Genomic DNA, 24248 nt, shown 5'->3' with positions numbered 1-24248 from the left:
GAATGGTTGCTGAGAATTAGGCATCATCTCTCTCTGTCTTTACCTTTGGCTCATCAGCTGCGTTGTACATCAACTATCTCAGAATTTTCGGGGATTCCTCTGGAAACGGAGCATCAAAAACGCTTGAACCTCGAAGTGTCAAAGCTTTAAATCTGACCTTGTGTGTCGGAATAGACAAAATGTATTAAGGTGATATTTTAGTTAGTGTTAAGGACGACATTGAAGTCAACCAAAAGACAGTGCATTTGTCTAGGTTATCAAAACTGTGCATCTGCAATACCAAAGAGACGGCCAAAGGTGTCAATTTCAAACTTTTAGGGTATGTTGAACAAAACAAAAAACAGTTTGTGTTCTCATATTGTGAAAACTACTACAATTTTTACTACCACTGTAACTCTCTATACTAGGGATACCACTTGTGTGACTACTAGTTGGCCACAGTGTGTTAGTAACTGCTGATGGCGCTAATAGTGTTACAACTTGCGCTATTATTAGGACTGCTTCTACTGCTAGAATTAATAGTGCTACTACTAGTACTTGAATTTTTCAAAGCAATTGAAACATTCAGAGCATCCCGAGGGGATGTTGAACTAGCCAAAAGAAAGGATTTGCATCCAGATTGTCTAAATGGAGCTTCTGCAATATCTCTTGAGTAGCTAGGGATGTAGAGCTGAAACTTTGAGGGCCTCATCAAGGGGATTTCAAACTAAATCAAAATAAACACCGAACCTAGCCAATTAGATCAAAAGTACATTTTCCCCCTTAACATGTCTCAGGAGCAGCTGAAGGTATTAAGTTGAAGCTTTCATGACTTGTATTGGACTTTTTGAACCAACCAATAGACTCAATGTGCATGGAGGTTGTCGAAAGGCAGTATCTACATCATGTCAGATATGGCTAAATATACTAAGTTGAAACGTTGAGGGAGAGTAGAACTAACTCAAAAGACCGCTTATCTAGACGTTCACAGGGCATATCCACGATATCTTAGGAGGTCCTGTGCGTATAAAGCTAATGTTCAGGGGGATTTTGGAACTAAATTTAGACGTCTGGTCCATTCAGAAAGTCAAAGGGGGCATATGTGTATGATCTCAGGACTACCATTTGCATAAAGTTCAAACTTTCAAGACATTTTGAATTGAATTTTGAACTAAATCTTAAGATACTCTGTGCATCTAGCTTGTCAAAAAGTCGAACCTGCGTTACCTTAGGAATTGCTAATGGTATTAAGTTGGAACTTTCAGTTCATATTGAGGAAGATGTTAAACTAAACCAAAGACACTGTCTGCATCTATATTTTCAGAACTGTGCATCTGCAATATTGTAGAAACAGCTAATGATATTAAGCGAAAGTTTCAGGACATATGGGACTAAATCCAAGGGCAATAATACTTGCATTAATACTGTCAAAAGGGCCCATCTACACCATCTTAGGAACAGTTTGTTTTCAGTTGAACGTTCAGTATATTATAAACTTAATCAAAAAGCATTAAGGGCAGCTAGATCCTTAACAGGTAGTATCTGCATATCCTGGGAAAGATGAAACCTCCATGGTATGTAGAGAGAGAGAGAGGGGAAGGGTGTACTAAATCAAAAGATACATGTAGCTTGGTTGTAGAAAGGGTGGGTTTTCAATATCTCTGGAATGGTCATAGGCATGGAGTTGGCCTTGATAGAAATATTGAGAGAAATATCGAACTAAATCAAAAGACTTAAAAGTCCATTCATGTTGTTAAAATAGAATATATGCAGTATCTTAAGAACATGATATGGTATTGAGTTGAAGCTTTCAGGGAAATTTGAGGGCAACGTAAAATTAAATCAAAAGACTATGCATATCCAGATTATCAAGGGTGTGTATGTCCAACATCCCAGGAATAAATAAGGACCTTCAAGATATGTTGTTAGGGATGCTAAGTTAAATCAGAAGAAACTGTGCATTTGGGTGGTCAAAAGGATATTCCTGTAATGTATCGTGAATGGCTAAGGTGATATGATTAACACTTTTAGATATCTTCTATATCTCAGGCATAAATTCATGGGCTAAAGTGACCGACTCAGTGAGTGGATGTTGGACCAAAAGATCAGCTAGATGTTAAATTTAACACCCTAAGATACCCCTGAGAAATTTTGTATGTGCCCTTTTGATATTCTGCCCACACATAGTGTGTTTCGATTTAGTTCAACATTCCCCTGAAAACTTCACTTTGTTATCGCCATAGTAGAGATCGTAGCAGAAGTAGTCGGGGTGGTAGAAGTAGTAGCATTAACAAAATTTTTTTTTAGTAGTATCACTATGCACAGATTGCCTTCTAGTTAGTTCAACATCCCTCTCAATATGCTCTGAAAGTATTAACTTAATACCCTAAGCTGTTCCTGAGATATTGCTGCTACGCGCTTGTGACAACCTTCATAGTCTGTTTTGATTTAGTTCAACCTTTCTTGGAAGCTTCACCTTAATGCCCTTTTAGAGACCCAGGACCAAACATGTTCCCTTGTGTCTATAATAAAGCTTATATATAAACAACGAGTCAATTGTATAACTTACAATCCTTGCCTCCAAAGCTGTGGAATCATGTGATCCTGAGAGGAAAAGTAAAGTTTTTTTTTACAACTTCTTCCAAGTGAAGTGACTTGGTGAAAAGAAGAAAAAAATACATAAAGCAAACTTCGCTCTATCATCCGAATAATGGTAAATGACTAGATATTTTATGTTTATAAAGTGACTGCCTTTTTGAGACATTTCTTTCATGTTTTGTTATTGAAAGATTTTTTTTCAAACCTTGAGAAATTGATAAATAGAAGCGTGATTTGATTATTACGGTTTTTTTTCATTTTGTGTTTTACTATAGTGAACAAGCTGTTATTAATTTATGAATTAACATTTTGGATTGGATGGATGCATTTTAATTACTTTTGATCTATCAAAAAGAAGCTAAAACTCGCAAAATCAAACCAAATAAGCTTTCTTTCCATATAAAGTCGCCCTGACACATAGGTGGCAATTTCATTATTATTTAGTTATTGCTTGCGCAATGGCTCTGATAGCACCATGGGGTATTATAGGATGCACTTTCTTCTTTATAGAGCTAATTCTATTATTGCGTACTTCCAAATATATGTTCAGAAAATAATGATACTCGTTGATATATTTTGTACTATTTATGTAGGTTATCAGCCAAATAATTTTCACTAGTTATATTACTGGAATATACTGTAATTTTATGAAAGCTGAGGGAAGGGTATATACGCAATAAACATACAGAGAAAATACAGGTGACTAATACCACAAGTTATTTCATTTGACTTCTTGAAAATCTTTATTCTTATTGATATTTGAGGCTATTGAAGAAACTGAGGCTTTTCGAGGCTGATTTGGACCAATGATCTGATGACATTGTAAATTTCGAACGTAGAGAATCAATCTGCATCCATATTTAAGGAGTGCTCAATATATAGGAGCTCATAAGTAACGGTGATTAAAAGCATGCTTAATTTAGCTAAAAAAAGAAGAAGATTTTCACATCTTTCAAAAGAGTGTGGATTTATCGGTGTAAAAAGATTAGCCTGCACTATCTACAACAGATTCAGATACCTGGTTTCAGCATTTATAGAAAGAGATGCTGGAAGTAATCCCCCCCCCTGAAAAATTCTCTCGCGGAAAATCCCGCCCTCATAAAATTCTCCTGCATAAATCCTCCCTCCGGGAGAATTCTCCCACCTGCAAAATTGAGCAGCCAAGATTGAATTTTGGAATATTATGCCTAAATTTAAAAATATATGGAGAACATATGGTGTAAAAGTATTCCCTTCGTAAATACTTCTGTAAATTTATTTCGATTTTTTTTTTCGTGTTCATTCAAAACTTTTTTGGAGGGAGTTTACTGATTCTCTGGTCATGACATTGCTATTAAAATTACATTCATTTTTGTTTTTGCTGATTGAGACTGATGTTCTTTCATTTATTTTAAGTCTTATATTTCCATCAGCTCATTTTTCCTACTAAAAAGAAAAAAAATCAGTCGGTATTTTAGTGGTGCTCGTATCATTAATTTACTGGTTTCAGTTTTTTATCTGTCTGAATTTGGATTATTTTTTATATGACTGAAACTTCGGAGAAGAGCGTTCTCCCTCCCCCTTTACGGGATGCTCCAGTAAACAGCCATAGTGGATGATACCAGTTCACCCCTTGTGATCTAGAACGCTTCCACTTGGCGTACATCACAAGGTTTTCTGTCGGAAGCATCTTTAAAGGCCATTTTTCAAATTTAATTTAGAATTCAAAAAGTCGAACTTTTCAGTCAGAATCAAACAGATTTAAAACTGACAGAGGCCTTTATTCCAAATAAGTAAGCAGTAGTTTCAGTAAAGAAAAATTCTTAAAACCCTTTTTGCCAAAAGTATTGAATACCGTCCATTAGACGCACGCCAAAAGGTTTTCCTCTCTGAAGTATCTTTCTATGGATTACGTGACTTCTTAAGGACGAATGCGCAACCGTGCGCCATTACTTTTTCCACTACTGGGAAACTCAATGCATTGTTTCTAATACTTTCAAACCAATTTTTTATCTCAGAATTTTTAATTGTTAACAACTTAGTCATCCATGGGCAAAATAATAGTTCAGGACCACAAAATGACAGAAAGCAGTACTTTCCTGTAGCATAGTCTGTTTGGTCAATTCAATACGGCTGTAGAGCTTCTATTAATTTATGTTTGAATGAGCCCTCCGCCGATCTATTTGGACCATCGGTTTGGTAAAATCATCTCTAGAAAAAAACGCGCATCTGTTCTTCTTCTTCGTTAAATAACACTTGAACTTCATCATTCGTTTTCCTTTTGGCTTCAAAGTTGGTTAATTCTCCTCCGTGGTATTGAATTTATATTCTTCCCAAGGGGGGAAAGGAAAACAAATTTGTTATTTTCATAAGGGCCAAACAAGGGAAGCGTTGGATCCTGCTACCTTTCCCCCGCAATTTCAGAGTTTAACTCGTCAGGTACTACGCCTCTTGCAACAGGACCCTTCTTATATGAATTATTGAGGCTTCGGAAGAAGTCAATGGTCCTCTTGAAGATCCATCCTCTTCCTGGGCTGGGAGGTCTGCTTCTAGCAACAGCTTAATATTTTCCTGGAATCCCAACTTCTTGGTGGTCCTTTTCAGCTGAGAGGAGATTGTTGCTGACTTTGGGCATTCAAACAGGTGATGCTGAATAATCCCTGTTGTTGATGCGCATTGCTGACAGAAAGGGCTTGGGTGTTTTTTCCACAAGTGCTCTTCCCTCCTGAGAATAATTGCTTGGCTCTTAATCCTCAGAAATGCCTAGTTATTCCCCCGGTCTATGAATAACTGCTTCAACGGTCTATAGTAAAGTAATTTGCACCTTCTACGTCTCAATGCATTCCTAAGGGTGATAGATATCTAGTTTTGGCCGATTCCAGAAGAAATCTGGTTTGTTTGGTTTGCCAGTTTGTCTACTTCTTCCTTAAAAAGTATTCCCTGGTGGCTGGGGACTTGTTGGAAAGCTAGTTCTATCCCCTCCTAATCAAGGGCTATTATCAATTCTCGCAATCGATAGACATCCCTGTCAGTAGCTTCAAATTGGATTTTCTTGATAATTAGTAGAGATGATTGGGAGTCTTAAGATACAACTGCCTTTTTCCTAGGAGAAGGGTTTCCGTGGACCACCTTCAGAGCCTCGTTGGAGCTATTTCAGCCCTGAGGACAGACGAGCCGTCGGGAAGCAATTTCGAACTGCGGAGGTTTAGCTGGGGGACGACTGCCGCGCAGCTGCTTTACTTGCTTGTACTGAGCCATCTGCTTAAATTTCCAGGAACTCATGAAACTTTTTCACTCGAATTTCTTGAAATTCCGTTTGAATTATTAAGGGAGGGATATTTTGCTTCTTTTCCGCTATTAGCTGCAGGATTCCATTGACAGGAGTTACCCACCATGGTGGAGGAAAGGCTGACAATGGAAAGATAAGTAGCAATTTTGCCAGGTTGGGCATTTGCAAATAAAAGTCCCCGATGCCCCAATTCTCCCTGAAAATTGAGTACTCATTTTCCCAACGGTTAACCGGGACAGTCTAAGCCATATGCCTGAATCCTTGTAAATTACTTTAGTGATAGCAATTGGCTCCATTCGACTATCGAAGAAAATCCAGCTAGTTGGCAAACTTTTGCTCCCTCTGAGTGGTGGTGAAGCCCTAAAGCAGTTTCAAGAGATATATTTTGAAGGGTCTCTAGCTTTGCTATGGTTTTTTCACTACAATTGATGTATACTATCTTCCATAATTATTTTTTGATCTGATAAACCATATAAAATTCCAGCAGAATTTTGGAATAATTTCCCCGGAAGAAGGATTTAAATCGTCTAGCGGTTGATATTCTTTTCACACATGACCACTTCACAGCATCGACTTGAGCATTCCATGTGAGCAATTGATCCAAAGTTAATCCTAAAGTCACAGAGTTAGCTTCAAGCTGAATTAAAGAGCCTTTCATGTAAAGCTGTGGTGCTTGAACATTTTTTTTATGATGGAAGATTGCTGCTTTCGTTTTAATGGCTGATATCGGAAGGGTCTTCGTTTCTAAGAAAGCTTCTAGTTCAAATATGGGTTTTTGTAGATTATCTCCAACTCTGTAATTGAGTGTCTGAATTCCCAAATAGTGACATCTTCCGCATTCTCCCTTTTGGATATTGTTGAACTTGAAAGTCCAAATCCAGATATTATCAGCAGAAAAAGCAGAGGGCTGAGGGGAGATCCTTGGGATAGTCTTACCTCAAGCGTTTTGACTGATGAGAGTGTCTGGTTTACCCGAACCCTGAGAGATCGGTTGTTTAGGTAGTTCCAAACAAAATGGATAAATGGTTCTTGGAATTCCATTGAAAGAAGAATTGCACATAGCTTATCTTTAGTTACATATCTGTAAGCATATTCAAAGTCCATCAATAAGACTAGTATGATTTTGTCTTGTTCTAAGGCTGCTCAGATGGCTTCCTCAAGACATATGATTCCGTCAAGTGTATACATTCCCTTTCTAAGCCCGACTGTGATTGCGGGAAGAGATGGTTTTTCTGCAAACAATTCCAGTGTCTTTTGCATCATCTTTTCTATTATTTTCTAAGAACTGGAAGCAGAAATAAAGGTCTGTAAGAAGAGGGTTTTTCTGGAGGTTTACTTTTTTTTTCCTGATTGGCTTAATGGTGGCTTGTTTGCAAACTTTTGGGAAATCCTCTTTCTGCCATAGTTCCGTATACAACAAAAGCAATTTTTGGCATAGCTTTGCCCCTGCTTCTTTTACCCAAATGTATCCTATTTCATCTTCTCCCGGTGCTGATTTTGTATTTACTGTATCAACTGTAATATCTAATTCATTCATTGAGAAAAGGCTTATCAGTGTTTCTTTGTGCTGTGTTTTGCCATATAATTTGCAGACTAGTTGACGGCCAAATTGGGATCTGGACTTTGTGTTTTTGGTACAAGTCAGCAAGGACTTCTGCCTTATACTCGTCATCTTGTGTTGAGGAATCATCTATTTCAAATGCTGGGATTTTTTTCCAGCTGATCCTCTTTGCCAACCATTCTATTAATAAAGTTATACAATTCGGCTATTTGAGTCTAAAATCTAAAAAAAGTGGATCTTGTTTGTCTTTTCACCATTTTTTATGACTTTGTGAGCTATTTCCCCAGTTCTTTTCTTCTCCACAAAATCTTTGGGGCCTCAGTTTTACTGAAACGGTTTTGAGATCTTTAGTTTTCCTTTACTGCAACTTCTGTTGGACTATTCCACCATATCTTTGGTTTCCTAAAACGAGGTCTCGAAGGTGGTTGGTACAACTTTCTGGGTATTGCTTTTTCTGTTGCATCTAGAATTTTAATAGTCAAGGATTGGGTCCAATCATAGGGACTAGGTAACCTCTTTAATTCTGATTATTTTTCTTCTTCTAGAAATTATTTGAAGATTGTCTGTTCTTTGATGTTGTAATCTGTATCTAGCTGGGTTTGGAGTATATGAAACATCTCTAATGGAAGTGAGAATGGCGCAGTGGTCTGAATTTAACTCTGGGATCAGCTTAATGGTTGTATTTTTTCAAAATTCAGGTGGGGCTATTTGAAGGTCTATTGCTCCAAACCTCTTTTCTTTTTGGTTGTAGTGTGTTTTTAGACCATATGGGGTAATAAACATCAAATTTAGTTCTAGATTTGCTGCCTCTCGCGCTTTTCCCTGCCGAGTTTGATTGTTTAGTATCTTCTCATAGGTAGCTGTGAGCATTAAAATCTCCCAAAATTGTGGTTTTATGGTCCTGGGTTACATCTTTTATCACTTCAAATATGTTATTTCTTCTATTTGGGTTACAAAGGGAAACTACTTTAAGTAGTTTTCTGTCATGTTGTAGGATTTCAACTGCAATTGTATCAACTTCGTTAGGATATACCTTTGGGGCCTCCAGAGAATGCGGGGTCCCTTTTTTATCATCAGTGCTATATCACCTCCTTTTATTCCCATTGATCTGTCTTTCCTGTATGTCCCAAAGCCTTTTTTATTCGGATTTTCTCATATTAAGGTTAGTTTCCTGTAGGCATGTTAGGTCTACTTAATGTCTTGAAGTAAAAGTAGTTATATCCTCCAGTTTCACATTGCTAAGAGACACTACGTTCCATCGCAGGATATTTATTTGAGATGAGTTCTTTTAGTTGTCTGACATTCTGGTTGAGTTTAGTTCCTCTTGGGCTGGAGACTAAAAATCCTCTTTACCTGAAGAACTGTTGGTTTTAATGGTGAAACAGCATCAAATTTGTCTATCTGAATGTTTTTGATCTGTTTTTCATATTTTGGCAAATTGGCTGTGCTGCAGTATTTTTTTGCTCTTTTGGTTGGGTTATCTGGTGTTTGGATTGATCTGGCTCCTAGGAAAATTTGCAAAATGGGAAATTTTTGTAGGTGGGAGCTTGAGCCTGCTACAGTAGAGCTCTCTCATATTTTAATCTAATATTGTGATTTTTATTAAGATCACTTGCCCTATTGAGGACGTATTTCTCATTTTTTGAAAATGAGATAAATTTTCTCAGGATTGGGTAGTATTTGGAATCAGCATAAGAGCTATTTATTTTGATATACTAATTGCTGTCAAAATTCTTCTCTTAGAGTTTAGGTTACTATTGGCAGGAGTAACTCATAACTTACTGTTCATTACCAGGAAGCGTCTTGATTTTTCAAATCGAATCATAACTTACTGATTTGAGAATGGAACCTGCATCCTTAACATCATTGAGATAACAATCAATCATCTGAACTAGTAGTACTTTTTTTGGTAGCACTTTTTTCGAGTTAGATATTTAGAAGAAAGAAATGACATATATTAAAATCTTTAGTATACATCTAATCATGTCAGAAGATTTTGCCAACTGAATACTTTAGTGATGCAAGAAGATTCTTTAATATACAAATTAACAAATTATGACAAAAAAAACAGTCAAATTTAGCTGAACCGAAAAGAGATATATCCATTAATAAATATATGATGCTGATATCACTAGTTTGAAAGGACTTCTTGAGATGTAATTTTCGGAGGTTTTTAATGCTTAAGGTTTTTTATGGATGGTTATACTAGCCATTTGGCCTTAAGTTTCAGGTTTAAGTTAAGTTAAGTTTCATTGGCTGTAAGTTTCAATGCACTGTGATTGAAATCTGTGTCATTTAACTCTGTTAAGGTTCCTTAGTGCCGTACTAACAATAAAAGAACATGTTGCAGTTAGTGACAAGCTGAAGGTAGGTCATGCCAATTAAAATGTTCAACAATCAACATAGACGTTGTTCCTGTTGCTAATAGGGGAGAGGGGACAGGAGGCCTTAATGTTGAAACTTACAAAGTCATACTTTGACATATTTATGTAAAGACCGTGGTCCATCAGTGTCAACTGCAAAATTTCAAAATTCGCCGAAACCTGCTCCTTAGTAGGGCTCATGAGAAGCAAATCATCAGCGTAGGCGATGATACTCATGCTGGTCTTTATAAAATGAAGAAGACGCACTCAAATGCCTGGAATACATTTGAAAATGTTGGGTGATAGGACACTACCCTGGCGAACGTATTTTAGAACCTTGCTTCCTTAAGTATCTCATTTGACTATTTAGCTCTGGCAGACCTGTTATTATACCAGAAATTAAACACTGAAGTAACAGACCAATTTGCTCCATCAAGGAAGGCTGAAATATAGCTTGTGAATGGACTACGTTGTTGAAGATGCTGGAAATATCTACCACACAAATACATGAATAACACTACCATTGTCTCTTAGTTTTCACAATTTGTGCGTACAGGAGACCACATGTTTTGTGAACCGTGGCAAGATGATCGGGATAAAAAGAATAACCATGCGTGCCTTTGAATCTTTTACAAGACATTGCAGCTGATCCTCGACTAAGGTCGTAGTTTCACCAGTGTACAGTAACACCAATGTAACTTTAATGATTTGTTTCCATATATATATGCTGTAGCGCATACATAATACAAGTTAGTCAATTTCTTCTTCAGATTTATCATCATCTGTAGGAACCGCTGGCTTATACGAGTAGACAGGATATACCGACACAAAATTCGTGCATACGGTGCCAAGCCTTGAACAAGGTTTTTTGAAAGTTTTTTTTTATGCACAGTCATTATAGGCCAAATTTCTTCAATTTTGTAGTCCACTATGAGATAATCTATTTGCCTCTGAGAAAGTTCGCTTGGCTTTTTCTCAAAGAAATCTGTGTTCAGAGTACTCTTTCCAGGAGGTTGCTCTGTAATGGCTTCAGAATCTAAAGTACTGCAATCTTTGGGTTGACTTTGAGGTTTGACACCCTCTCTGACTCATTACCATTAAGAGTGTCTGTGAAAATGTGTTTTGTTCTCCTGAATCTCCTCGTACTTAAAATATTACAACCCAGTGATGGATTACCACGCGAGAAAATGAAACATTTTCAAACACCTGCATGACCAAGCAATAAATTGACAAACATTTTCTTTAAACACGATCTTTAGCAAAACGTCTCCTCTTTGTAGGATACGAATCTACATTTCATCACTGACCGGCTAAAGAAGTAAGTAAATGAAAAAAGAAACAACCTCAAAAGAGCAAGATAGAAGTGGGACTAAGTCTAGCAACAATTTCTTTTATTTTCAAGAAATCTAGATAAAAATAAAGCACATGTGAACAATTGTGCCTTTTTTCATTTCCTTTTTGTCAAATATTTCAATTTTTTAGTTACAAATCAAGGCAAAGTAGTCTATCGGTAAGGAAGTATATGGCCAAAAGTACTTTCCTCGGGCTTGTATGCACTGACACAATAAAAAATTTAGCTTAAATCTCCTTACAGTTTGCGCATCCACGCTATAGTTTGAGTCTTCTAAAGTGATTCTGTTGCATACTGCATTCAACAGACCCACAAGTTATTTTATTTGAATTGAAAGTTACTTGCTTCTTAAGCCTTGTTTTTAGTGTTGAAGGAACAAGTTTAAAATTGCTTAATTACCCTTTCAGCTTTAGAAGAAAAAAAACTTGATATGAAGAGAGTCACGACTAGTTGGAAAAAATTGGCATGTAGACGTTTACAAGTCTACTTGCCATCGGATGTTATGAAGATAATCATTTTTATACTTTATATCACTTGTCTCGTCTCCACATGAGGTTCTGTTTTAGCCCGATGTTATTATTTGCCTGAGAAGAAGTAAAAGCTCAGAGTATAGACTAGAATTTTAATAATATCTCCGCATATGTTCCACCTAATTTTAGCACCTTGGAATTTTCATTACACAGTTATTATACTTTTCAGTTTTTTCTTAGCATACTCAGTACTCCGTCTAGTTCAATTAAAACACTTTAAAATGTTTTCCCTTCTTCAAAAGACCGAATACTAATAAATACCAGGACCGGATTTAAATCTTTGGCAATCATAGGCCCATGGAATTTTTTGAGGAGACCAACCTGATGTTAAATCCTGAATTGCTTACTTTTAGTTTTATCAAGATAATAATATAAAAGCGAAAAGATGGAAACTCATGATCATAAAAGGGGCTCCCAAAAACTTGGGGATAGTGGAAGCCCTGAACAAAAGGCAACTGATGACTTGAGAGCCAAAAGTAACGCAAGAGACAGGTGATATCGAACTCTCAGTTGTCATTCTTAGGGGACATCTGGCAGTTTATAAGCGGCTACGAAATTCCTGGGTTGTTTTAAAATCGTTTTTCTGTGGATGGACAGCTCAGCAGCAAAGTTAAGAAAAGAAAATCGTTTTGTGTTTTTTGTGCCCCTCGGCATTGTGTGCCCCTTGGCATTTTGTGCCACTAAGCCCAGACCTAGTGAGCTTTCGCTTATATCCTGGCCAGACAATGAGGGCCAAATATAAGTCTTGTCTTGGCTAATGAACTTCTGTTGTTTTGATGTTTATTAATACTCTACAAGTATAGCTGGCCTCCAGTACAGTGTTCCTGTGGGTCTTCTTCTCAATCAACATTCTTCAAACTTAACCATACAAAATGTCGTCCGAAGAAAGTAGTAAATACTCTCAAAAACTATGTTTGACAGGCAAATGATATTACCGGAAAAAGTTGATTTGGGTTTAAATACAGAAAAAAATAATTAAATAAGTATTTGACTTATTTAACGTATATAAGTAATTTGTAAGTAATTTGATAAGTATATTTACTTATCTAAGTGTTTGACATATTTAAATAAGTATTTGACTTATTTGACTTAATTAACAACAATTAATGTCTCTCCCTGAAGAGACATTAATTGTTGGAAATATTTATCGGAGCTCCTCTGCACCTAATGCTAATGATTCACACCAAGTCGTGGCTGATCTTGTGAGTAAAATAGCTTTGTCTAGTTCAAATTCTGTTTTCATCACTGGTGACTTTAATATGCCAGATGTGATATGGGTTGACGGCAACGGATTCACAACTCCAAACAACCCTGCCCAAACAACTCTGAATTCTGTTGCAAATCTAGCTCTCACTCAACTGATTGATCAACCAACCCGTTATAGAGATGGTCAAAACCCAACTACACTTGACTTGGTATTTACAAATAACCCTGACACAGTCCTGTCTATTAAATATTTACCTGCAATCGGCTCTAGTGACCACAATTATGTTATGTTTTTGGTGCTGGTTTCCACTAGGCCAAGTAATATGAAAAAAAGATCATATACAGATTATGATAAAATCCGAGAAAACTTGTTTGAAATTGATTGGCAATCTTTGATTATTAGTGATAATGTGGATGATTCATGGTTCAATTTTAAGTCATGCTTGCTTGCAGTTGAGAAGCAATTTACTTCCATAACATACACAGAAAAAAAAAACATTGCCATTTTCACTAAAGAGGTAAGAGAAGGCATTAAGAGTAAGAATAAGGCATGGAAGAAATACAAGAAATCAAAACAGGAGAATCATCTTGCTGATTTCAAGAAATGCCGTAAAGAGCTGAGAAATCTCACAAGTAAAATCATAAGTGATTATGAAATAAATATAGAAGCTGAGAAATCTCACACGTAAAATCATAAGTGATTATGAAGTAAATATAGCCCTTAGTGCAAAAACAAACCCCAAAAAGGTTTTGGAAGTATGTTTCCAGCTCTAATCCTAATAGACGTAGAAAAAGCCAGCTTATACGTCCTGATGCTACTGTGCTTGATTCCCCCACAGACATCGCAAATTGTTTAAATGCCATATTTGCCACTCATTTCTCTCATTCAGTTTTAGTATCTCCTCCTCCCCCTTTCCCAGAAATAAACCATGTCCACGAAATTCCATCTGTTGTGATTGATGCGGATGATGTTCTCAAGCGCCTGAATAAGTTGGATCCGAACAAGGCTCGGGGCCCCGATAGCATTCATCCACGTTTGCTGAAAGAAGCTGCAGCTCTTGTTGCCATGCCACTGGCTGATATTTTTAAGATGTTCATAAGGATGATGGTGGTACCAGCTTATTGGAAATCGGCCAATATAGTTTCAATTTCCAAGAAGGGAGATAAAAAATAACCCTGAAAATTACCGGCCTATTAGTAGTCTCACATCAGTCATTTCTAAACTGCTCGAAAGTATTTTCAATGACGCTATTATTAACCACCTTGAAAAAAATTGGCTTACTGTCGAAATCTCAACATGGTTTTAGAAGGAGTCGGTCCATTGAGACGAACCTGGTCCACTCTTATGATATAGTCACTAAGTTAATTAAGGAAGGTAAAGCAGCTGATGTCCTGTTGCTCGACCAAGCCAAGGCCTTCGATAAAGTTGTCCACGAATATCTTCTACATAAGCTCCATGCATATGGAGTCCATGCTAACACTTTGGAGTGAATAAGATCGTTTGTGATTGGCCGAATCCAGAAGGTCATGGTCTACTCTGACAATGGAGACCCAATATTTTCAGAGCCTGCACCAGTTATAAGCGGGGTACCCCAGGGAAGTATCCTTGGCCCCATCCTCTTCTCTATACATATCAATGATTGTGAGGATGTTCTACAAAACCCCATCATTCTCTACGCTGATGACAGCAAACTAATTGGAATTGGCGATGGAACCCTACAAAATGACTTGAATAGTCTCTCCTTATGGGCTTTCACCTGGATGATGGAGTTCAACCCATCAAAATCCAAAGTCCTTCACATGGGTCCCCACGACAATCAGATTTCATATTTTATGCTGGATAAATCTGGCACACGTATCCAATTTGAGTCTGTTGAGAGTGAACGAGACTTAGGGGTGATTGTTGACAGGAAGTTTAAGTTCTATGAGCACACTATGCAGCAAGTTGCTAAGGCCAACAGAGCCCTGGGACTAATTAAACGAACCATATCATCGCGCCATCCTCTGATAATAAGTCAATTATATAATGCTCTTGTAAGACCACATTTGGAGTTTGGTTGCCCCGTTACAAATCTTCAATATAAGGGAGATGTGGCAGCCCTAGATAGCTTACAGAGAAAAGCAACTAAACTTTGTGCCCCACACCAGCAGCTTCCCTACCCTGAATGTCTGCGTCACCTGAAGATACCCACATTGGTTTACCGGCAGCAGAGAGGAGATGTCATTTTTGTCAAGAAAACGTACCAAAACAACATGGCTAACTCCATTTTTACTCCCTCCCTGGCCACTATGACACGAGGCCACTCAACGAAGCTGCAAAAGGAGCACTCCAGACGCAGAGAGAGGACGAACTTTTTTTTCAGTACGTGCTGTCTCAACTTGGAACAGTCTTTCCAATGAGACTGTCATTGGTGAATCGATTAATTCTTTCTAAAATGCAGTTGATTTGAAGTGGAGTAACGCGGAATGGAAGTACCAGTGGGACGCCACACCCCATCACACCCACTAATTGTGTCACCTCATCAATTCCACAGCGAGATACTCTACAGGAGGATGCAGTCCACCTTATCTCACTGTAAATGCGATTTAAGGTAATTACTGGATTTTATTTATAATTAAATACGTATTTAAGCACTTTGAAAAGCAATTAAATACGTATGTAGATGCTTGTTATTAATTACTTCCAAAACACTGAATTTTTAGTAGTAGCATGCACATATTGTCTCTTGGCTAGTTCAAAATCCGCTACAAAAAGCCATGTAAGTTTTAACTTCATATCCCAAACCTTTTCTAAGACATCGGTGATACGCCCTTTTGACAATCTACATGCACAAAGCATATTTTGATTGTTTTCAACTTCTCCTTAAGTTTCCATTGACATTTTTACCTTTTTAGCAGTAGTTGTAGTCACAGTTATAGCAGTAGTAATATTAGCAGTAGTTGTTTGCACATATTCCCATTTGGTCATTTGAACAGTCCCCTGATCAAGCCCTTGCAGTTTCAACTTAATATTTTCTGGCGTCACCATGATATTGCTGATATGCCCTTTTGATAATCCGTATGCCCTTAGTGTGTGTTAGTTTAGTTAAACGTCCCGTCACCTGCTCCTGAAATTTTTACCTTATTACTCTTACCCTTAGCAGTAGGCTTTTGGCTAATAATGCTATTGGTGTTTTTTGGACACTTAAGGTCAAACAAGCCCCCTTTCCTAATAAAAAATTGTATTTGTAAACAATGGGCAGATTGCATAACTTACAGCCCTTGTGCTAATTTCTGTGGGGGGTAGACATCTTCAGAGACACAGCTATTGGACCTTTCGAATATGCCTAACAACGAAATAGTGTTGATGAATGGCGATAGCATACCCACCCTTAGCAGCAGGAAATACATTTATAAATAAAATACCCAACGCAAAAGACCCTATTGTGATGTGCTATAAAGGCTAGTTGGTCTAATGGCCTATTCAGTAGGCTATTCAAAAAGATCTGCCAAATTACTAAAGAAAATATTTCCTTACATCATCACTTGCAATGCTCAACTTAAACTGAAACCCAATTCTATCAAGAACAATATACGTCCAAAGGGGGATGATTGATTGCCATGAGTAAATGGCATTCGAAAAAGGAAAAAATTGTAGAAAATAGTTCTTAGGTGCATTCGTGATTCAGTGTTGCCACATTGGCTTAATTTACGCAAAACTGGCTTATTTTGAAGGTAACTTGTGTATAAAATATCTTGACTAGTTTTGGCTTGAAACTTGGCTTTTTTTTTCTTTTGATCTTCCTCTTTTGGAGTGGGAGGGGACTACATATCTTTATTAAGAAATTAGTTTCTTAACAATCCATACATCATTTAGATCTAATACAGTGAATGTTGTTGAATGCACCTGTAACGCTCAAACAGCACTATTGTATAGTCACATCTGTAGAGGAATAACTTTTCAGACAATACTGGCAAATCGTGACTAAACTAAAGAATTGCAAAGAAGAGATAATGAGGATAATTAGAGCCAGAGAAAAAATCTAAAAAACAAAACTATGCAAATATTTAGTCAAGACCTCAGCTTGACCGTCTTCAGTGATGAAAAATACAGATAGAAGTCTTAAGGATGATATACAAATCGAACCTAAAAAACACTGAAACTAGAACAAGAAGTCCCTTTCCAAGTAACGAAGAAAGGGTAACTAAATGAAAGTATAACACAGGATGGGATTTCAAACTTTCAATTTATGTGAAGCTTTCCAGGTATGCTCTCTTCGGTATAAACGGGGATTAGACAAATTTCTCCATTATCTCGAGGGCGAACTTTTGATGAATATACTTTTTCATTTCAATTGCCTCTGTGAAATATCAAAATATCTTTAAGGGGGTAATAATGGAGGTATTATCACACAAAATGGAACAATGTGGGCTGTCATAACCGTGCTGAGGTATGGCAGAATCGAATGTCTCAGGCCTTTGGTGTAGCCCCATGTCTTTGTCAATTGAGGACCTATGTTCCGATAACCTGGCCCCCATGGTCATTGGGTTCTTCTAACGTAGAAACAGCCCTATGAACAGAGACTTCTTTAAATACCACTACCCAGATAGGGGCTGTTTTTTTTATTGCCAGAGTTGAAAAAACTCTTGTATTCTGTTTGAATTTTTAAAACAGAAATTGAGTTTAATTTTTTTTTTTTTTCTCAGTTTTCCACTCAGTTTAGAAATATAGGTTCAAATTTAAGGTTATGACGAAAGCAGATTACGGACAAAAGCCTTACGAACAATAACATTTGGAAAACCTCACAGGCAACCAGAGGAGAAAAGTTTTGAATCTTGACAAAATCCCGATCTTGTCTTGGGTAGTGTTTATGATGATACAAACTTCGGACATCTCACGGATCAAAAAGAACTTTAGTGGGAACACTGACCGAATTGTGTGGAATTTAGCAGACTTTATGAATTTCATAAATACGCTCGTTGATCTAATCATCCATTGGTGACATAAAAATTATGAACTAAATTAGGTCTTGTGCATTATTCTTAACACAGTCAATAAGTGAAGTGAGGTTTTTACGATGCAGGTACGTTTTAATGAAATATTTTACATATAGAGGTGGTTAGGTTAGGTAAGCTAGGTGTGATAGGCCTATAATGCACCCCCCCCCTTAATATGCAAATATATAGCCCAGGGTTTTGACAAAGCTAATGAAATAAAACAAAATTTAATGAAAATTGTAAAATTACAACTTAGAATTCTAACCTAACCTTTTATCTGAGTTTTGTTTGTGGCTATGAAACAAGATTTTATCACAAAATGTACCTCCATTCTAGTTTGTTTTATGAAAGAACTTAACTTTATTTATTGAATGTGTTCTGGATAATACATAAGTACCCTAAATTATGCTTTTAGAACCAAGAATACAATATATCAGTGGTCAGTAGTAAAAGAAGGTTCTGATGCACTGTTACCCCTCCCATATTTACTTCATCAAATTCTGGAGGCTTATTGGCTAATAGTTCTGAAATAGCCCCAGTTGAAGCCTGTCATTCTGAAAAATGTTTCACTTAGTTTTAGCCCCCCCCCCCCCTCAATGTGAAAATATATAACCCAAATTACATTTTTCCATGTGCTGGTTTCTTCAAATAGATTGAAGGGCAAAGAGATAGGTGTAATATTTACAAAATCACAAAGCAGAAATATGCATAGAGATTGGGCTCTAGGCTGTATTTGTATATTAGAATGGGCTAAAGTTAAGCAATATGTTTATACATAGGCCCTATTCGAATAGGCTAGTTTACATAGGAAAAAACTTAATATGACATTTGAGGTCTTTTTATGTTCTTTCCAAATTCAGTAGCCTATTCATTTCTGGGGCAAATTCTGCTATGAGGACTTAAAGGGGCTCAAAACAGCCCAAAAGCATAAAATCATGTTTCCAAAAAAATGTTTATTCAAGATAAATTCTCATTTATAGTTGATTCTGGATTTTTTTTTTATCATTTTCTTTAGTCTTTATAATAAAATTTCATTTTTAAAACAAATATACATGCATTTATATGTTTTGGTTTGTCCAGGAATCAGATGCTAGGTCTAGAAAGCTCAGTCTGTAAAGTGGAGCTTCAAAATGCATTATTTTATCAATGCTAAATGCCATGCTAGAGCACCATTAAGTAATGAACTATTATGTTCAGCACATGATAAGGGGAAGGCATACACAACAAAATTTGTATTGTATTTGGGGCAAAGCATTGTTTGGCTGATTTTTCTAATGCCTGAGCTTATTTATTTTTTTTTCGCAACAGTATCCAGGTTTGACTAAAATTTAATGTACATTTTTTTTCACTCTAGGTAGGAACAATTTAACAGCTAGGCCTATTCAATCAAAAATTAAATGTTTGTGAATATAGTTAACAATTACCTTAAGCCCTTCTCTGGTTAACATATTATTGATCAACAATTACAAGAAAATGTTTGTTTGTCAATAATTATTGTTCAAAATAATGTTTGCAAGGCCATAAATTTTTATTATTAATTGAAATAAATAGCAATATATTCAAAATCAGTTAAACATTGTTATTCTATTTTCAGTTAAACTAATGTTTACTCCTATAATTTTCACCATTTGTAAACCTTTTCACTGTCTGATCAAATTCTGCAATTTTCCATAAACACAACTAGATTTCTTCACTGCCCTTTGGAGAGAAAAGGGTTAGGTCATTCAAAAGAAAGTATCTTCTCATATCTTATTTTCACCTAGAGATCAAGTTGACAATACATTCAAAACTTATTTGATTTTTTCTCTCCTAAAATCCTCCATCTTATCCATCTTCAAAATTCCCTGCTTATATTTAACCAACAAAATTGACAAATAACAATGCCAACTGTGATTTGTTTTTGTCCACATTCAGGATACCAGTTCTGAGTACAGTGTCCCAAAAAATTAAAAATACATCACATAATATAGGACAGACATAATTAAAACCATAGATAAATACATGAACTTGCATTACCTCAAACTGGTCCAAATTCAAGGAATGACCAGAGATCAAAGATATCTCAGAGCAAACAGGAAACAGGCAACTGCTGCTTATATTGGATATGCCCAACCACATGTACTGTTTCAAAGCAGGGATATGGGTATTTCTCAATTTCTTATTTAAACTTTACATTCTTCAGCTTAGGTTAATGTAGTTGTTTCGAAAGCTTCTTATCTTAGTAAAAGTGATTATTTCAAAACTTAGTAACTTACATTTTTATCTTGAAATTTATTTTTATTAATATTAAATTCTTACTAGAGTTGTCAGCTCACACACATACATACATACTCATACACACATACACACACACATATATATATATAATATATATATATATATATATATATATATATATATATCTATATATATAAAAATAAGTTGTCTGTCTGTCTGTCTGTGGATCAGGTGACGTCATGTTTCTGTGTTGGCTGACGTCATGTTTTTTGACTGACGAAATTACGAAATTACATTGGGACACAAATGATGACCAGGACACCGGCACATAGGGAATATAAATGATGACCGGGACACTCAAAGAGAAAGCGACCGGGACACAAGGAATGTTCAATTAGCAATCACCATCAACAAAACACCGTCAACAAACCATCACAAATGACGACCGGGACACAGGGAGTATAAATGACGACCAGGACATAAGTAAAAAAAAACTAAAAAAAAGGTAAAAACTACAAAAAAACTAAAAAGAAAAAAACAAACTAAAAACTAATAAAAAAACTAAAAAAGCTAAAAAACTAAAAAAACTAAAAAATAAAAAAACTAAAAAAAGGAAACAAAAAGAAAAATAAAGGAGAAAAATAAAACTAAAAAAATAAAAATAAAAAAAAATAAAAATAAAAAAAACTAAAAAAACTAAAAAATGTAAAAACCAAAAAAAAAACTAAAAAGAAAAAAAGGGGAAAAATACAAAAATTTATTTCATCATTTACCATTTCAAAAACGAATGTATATACAGACTGGGACACCGGAATACAAATGACGACCGGGACACAGGGAATATAAATGACGACCGGGACACAGGGACACAACTACAACGGGGACGCCAGGGGGCACAGGGGGATATATAAATGACGATGGGGACACAGAGAATGTTCGATTAGCAATCACCATCAACAAAGCTCAAGGGCAATCATTAGAATCATGAGGTATAACTAAAAAAAACTAAAAAAAAGGCAGAAAACTAAAACCTAAAAAAAAGACCAATTCAAAAACGAATGTATATACAGACTGGGACACCGGGACACGAATGACGACCGGGACACCGGGACACAAGGAATGTCAATGACGCCCGGGACCCTCAAAGAGAATTCACAGACTGGGACACCGGGACATAAATGAGGACTGGAACACATGGAATATAAATGACGACTGGGACACCGGGGGGCACACGGGGATATATAAATGACGACGGCAACACAGGGAATCGTCGATTAGCAATCACCATCAACAAAGCTCAAGGGCAATCATTAGAATCATGAGGTATAGACCTGAATACGGATTGTTTTCCCATGGACCATTATATGTTGCATGTTCAAGAGTCGGTAAACCTGACAATCTATTTATATGCACAGACAATGGGACAGCAAAGAATGTTGTATATTCGCAAGTTTTACGTAGTTAAAAACATAGGCCTATATATATATATATATCTATCTATATTCACAGGTGGGACATAGGGACACAACTACAATGGCGCGTAACTAATATGGCGCGTAACGACTTACGCGCGCGGGGGGGCTTGGGGGGGCGCGAAGTGCCCCCACCAACTAGGTGTTGGGGTGGCATGAAGTGCCACCCCAACAGCTAGTATATATATATATATATATATATATATATATATATATATATATATATATATATATATATATATATATATATATATATATATATATATATATATATATATATATATATATATATATATATATATATATATATATATATATATATATATATATATATATATATATATATATATATATATATATATATATATATATATATATATATATATATATATATATATATATATAGATATGTATAATTATTATTACATTGAAATTATTATTGGACCTCTAAAATTTAGAGCTATTTTTGTACCTTGTCCTTGACTATTCTACTGTTTACATCTTCACTGTATTGACATTTTTCTCATAATGTGATTCAGGTAAGTAAATCTATCTACTTGACCCATCTTCTGATTACTTAAAATAATTTCTTCACCCCCCTCCCTCTCTGCTATAGTTTTGGTGCACCTGGTCTTTCTGTTTATTTTTTCAACATTTATTTATTCTTTAAAGAACAAAGGTTTGTTAATTGAACAATGTTACAGAAAAAATAAATTGACATCATTACAGTAATCAATATATCATGCTGGTGCATGCTTGGAAGGCATGTTTAACAAAATAAGGTACTTGGGTCAAACCAAAAATTTACACAAGTATCACATGTCAATCACATGCACATGTTGCATTAACTGCATATTTATCAAGTCTAACAAACTTAGTCCTCTTAAAGCTAAGCTTCAAATATATTCATATCCCCTAAACTGTCAACTTTTCAATAAGTTCATTCTTTGTTCTTGTGTTTTCACCAAGGACAATTAAATGATCAATGTAATATCTGAAAGATTAACTTCCTCATTTAAGTTCTATTGAGTCTTAAATTATCAAATCAACTTACTATAAAACCATTTTGTATGCAGGTAGTAGAAAAATGTAGAATGAAAATTGAGATGGTGATTTTGTGGCAATCAAATGGGGTTTTGTTGAGCCTAAAGGTCTCGTAATGTCGTGTTGTAAATAAGATTAATGTTTTACTGTACTTGTCAAATTATAAAACTGAAATTTGAGCTTGTCTTTCTTGCTTGTAAGTATTGATATGTAGGTGTTTTTTACCTTTTTATGGTTTTTATGTATTTTATTATCTTTTTAAGACACAATCAATATTCCTTTTAGGGATTCTGAGTTTGAAGACTTTAAAGTACCTCAGGAAAGTAGTTCAGTTACCTCAAGCCAATTGTATATTAGACCTGATTGGTATAACATGGATGCAATTGAGTTTTTGGATTGTGCTGCTCTTAAGCAAGGTATTAAATATTTAGCAGAGTGTTGATCTAGAATTCAGGGCAGTGGACAATTATTCTTTGAGCTGTTTGTCTTTGTTTGAAGTTTAACTTAATCATTAATTTTAGTTTCTACTTGTTTCAAGTTTCATTTACTTTTTGGTTTCAATGTTGGTCTTTTTTTAAATTTAATTCTCTATATACCATTTTTCTGCTTGTTTTGCGAACTGAAAATTCAATATAAAATTTTGATCTTTGATATCTAATTATTCTTTATTAGACAAATAAAAATCAATCTTTACTAAGAATCTTCACTTTCCATAAAAATTTCATGTTTAAAAAACTATCTATTATACATACTGAAAAGTAGAATGCACTGTTAAAAAAGTAATACAAGCATTTAGAGTGATATATTTATAGTTGTAGTTAATAGGTTTTAGTTAAAAAAGAAAAAAAGTTTTTCTATATTTGAGGTGAAATAGTTTTAAGACATATTAATTATAGGCAGTTCTATTGCATTGCCTAAGTAAAGAACAAAGTGGGTTCAATGTACTGTTTTTTTGTTTTCTTTTTATGAAGCAATATTTAAATTTTTTACCAAAGCAAAATTGAAAGTTGTAATGCCCTTTTTATGAGTAAAAAATGGCTGGAGAGCAAACAACCCCTCTCCCATACCTTTTTTTGATTCAATCAAAATTTTGAGGTAGCTATTCTACTCAACATAGTTGAAAGGCCTAACAAATATGCCTCTGGGAATGAATTAACCCCCCTCACTACCTTTGCAGCAAGGTCTATAAGTTCTTCAATATTCTCCATTGTTATTGGCGAAAGGGGGGGGGCACATCTAACCCTTAGACTTTAAAAAGGCTGAGAATATTAAGGTGAGGTGTTCAAGGAATGTTGATCAAAATACACTCTGCTCATGGAAGCTGTCTAAAAGTTGTATCTCAGGAACTGCTTAAGGCATTAAGTTGGAATATTCAGTTTGTGATGAGGAAGATGTTCAATTGACCAAAAGGCAATGTGTAAATGCTACTACTACTGTAAGTTGCATAAACTGTGAAGCCATAATTTTTATTTGTTTTTAGGTTTCATCTTTTCTCTTTACTTTATCAGGAAAGCTTTGTTTTTTTCTTCATTAATTAAAATCTTAGTAATACGGAGCAGTTATATTATCTAAAATTTCAAACATGCTTTGAATTTATTCAAAGGCTGAATTTTCCTGAAATTTAGAAAGTACTGAATGTTAGATAAACCATGTGGAATAAAGAAAAGATTTAAAGTGATACT

General features: G+C 35.6%; 1 protein-coding gene and 1 long non-coding RNA gene across 3 annotated transcripts in view; one reads left to right on the top strand and one right to left on the bottom strand.

Annotated features, from left to right (window-relative positions):
• The window catches only part of LOC136028038 (uncharacterized), a 61073-nt gene that overhangs the window by 21070 nt on the left and 15755 nt on the right, over nt 1-24248 (bottom strand). The window lies entirely within an intron of this gene.
• Nucleotides 17757-24248, top strand: part of LOC136028035 (zinc finger protein 182-like) — a 29729-nt gene continuing 23237 nt past the window's right edge. The window contains exons 1-2 of the mRNA XM_065705617.1: nt 17757-17919; nt 22852-22982. Of these exons, the coding sequence (XP_065561689.1) occupies nt 22940-22982 (43 nt within the window). The 5' untranslated portion in view covers nt 17757-17919; nt 22852-22939. The remainder of the gene's footprint in view (nt 17920-22851; nt 22983-24248) is intronic.

Source organism: Artemia franciscana, chromosome 6, assembly GCF_032884065.1.
Source record: "Artemia franciscana chromosome 6, ASM3288406v1, whole genome shotgun sequence".
NCBI classification, from domain to species: Eukaryota; Metazoa; Arthropoda; class Branchiopoda; order Anostraca; family Artemiidae; genus Artemia; species Artemia franciscana.
The sequence above is the reverse complement of the archived record's forward strand: the minus strand, read 5'-3'. Positions and strand labels throughout refer to the sequence as shown.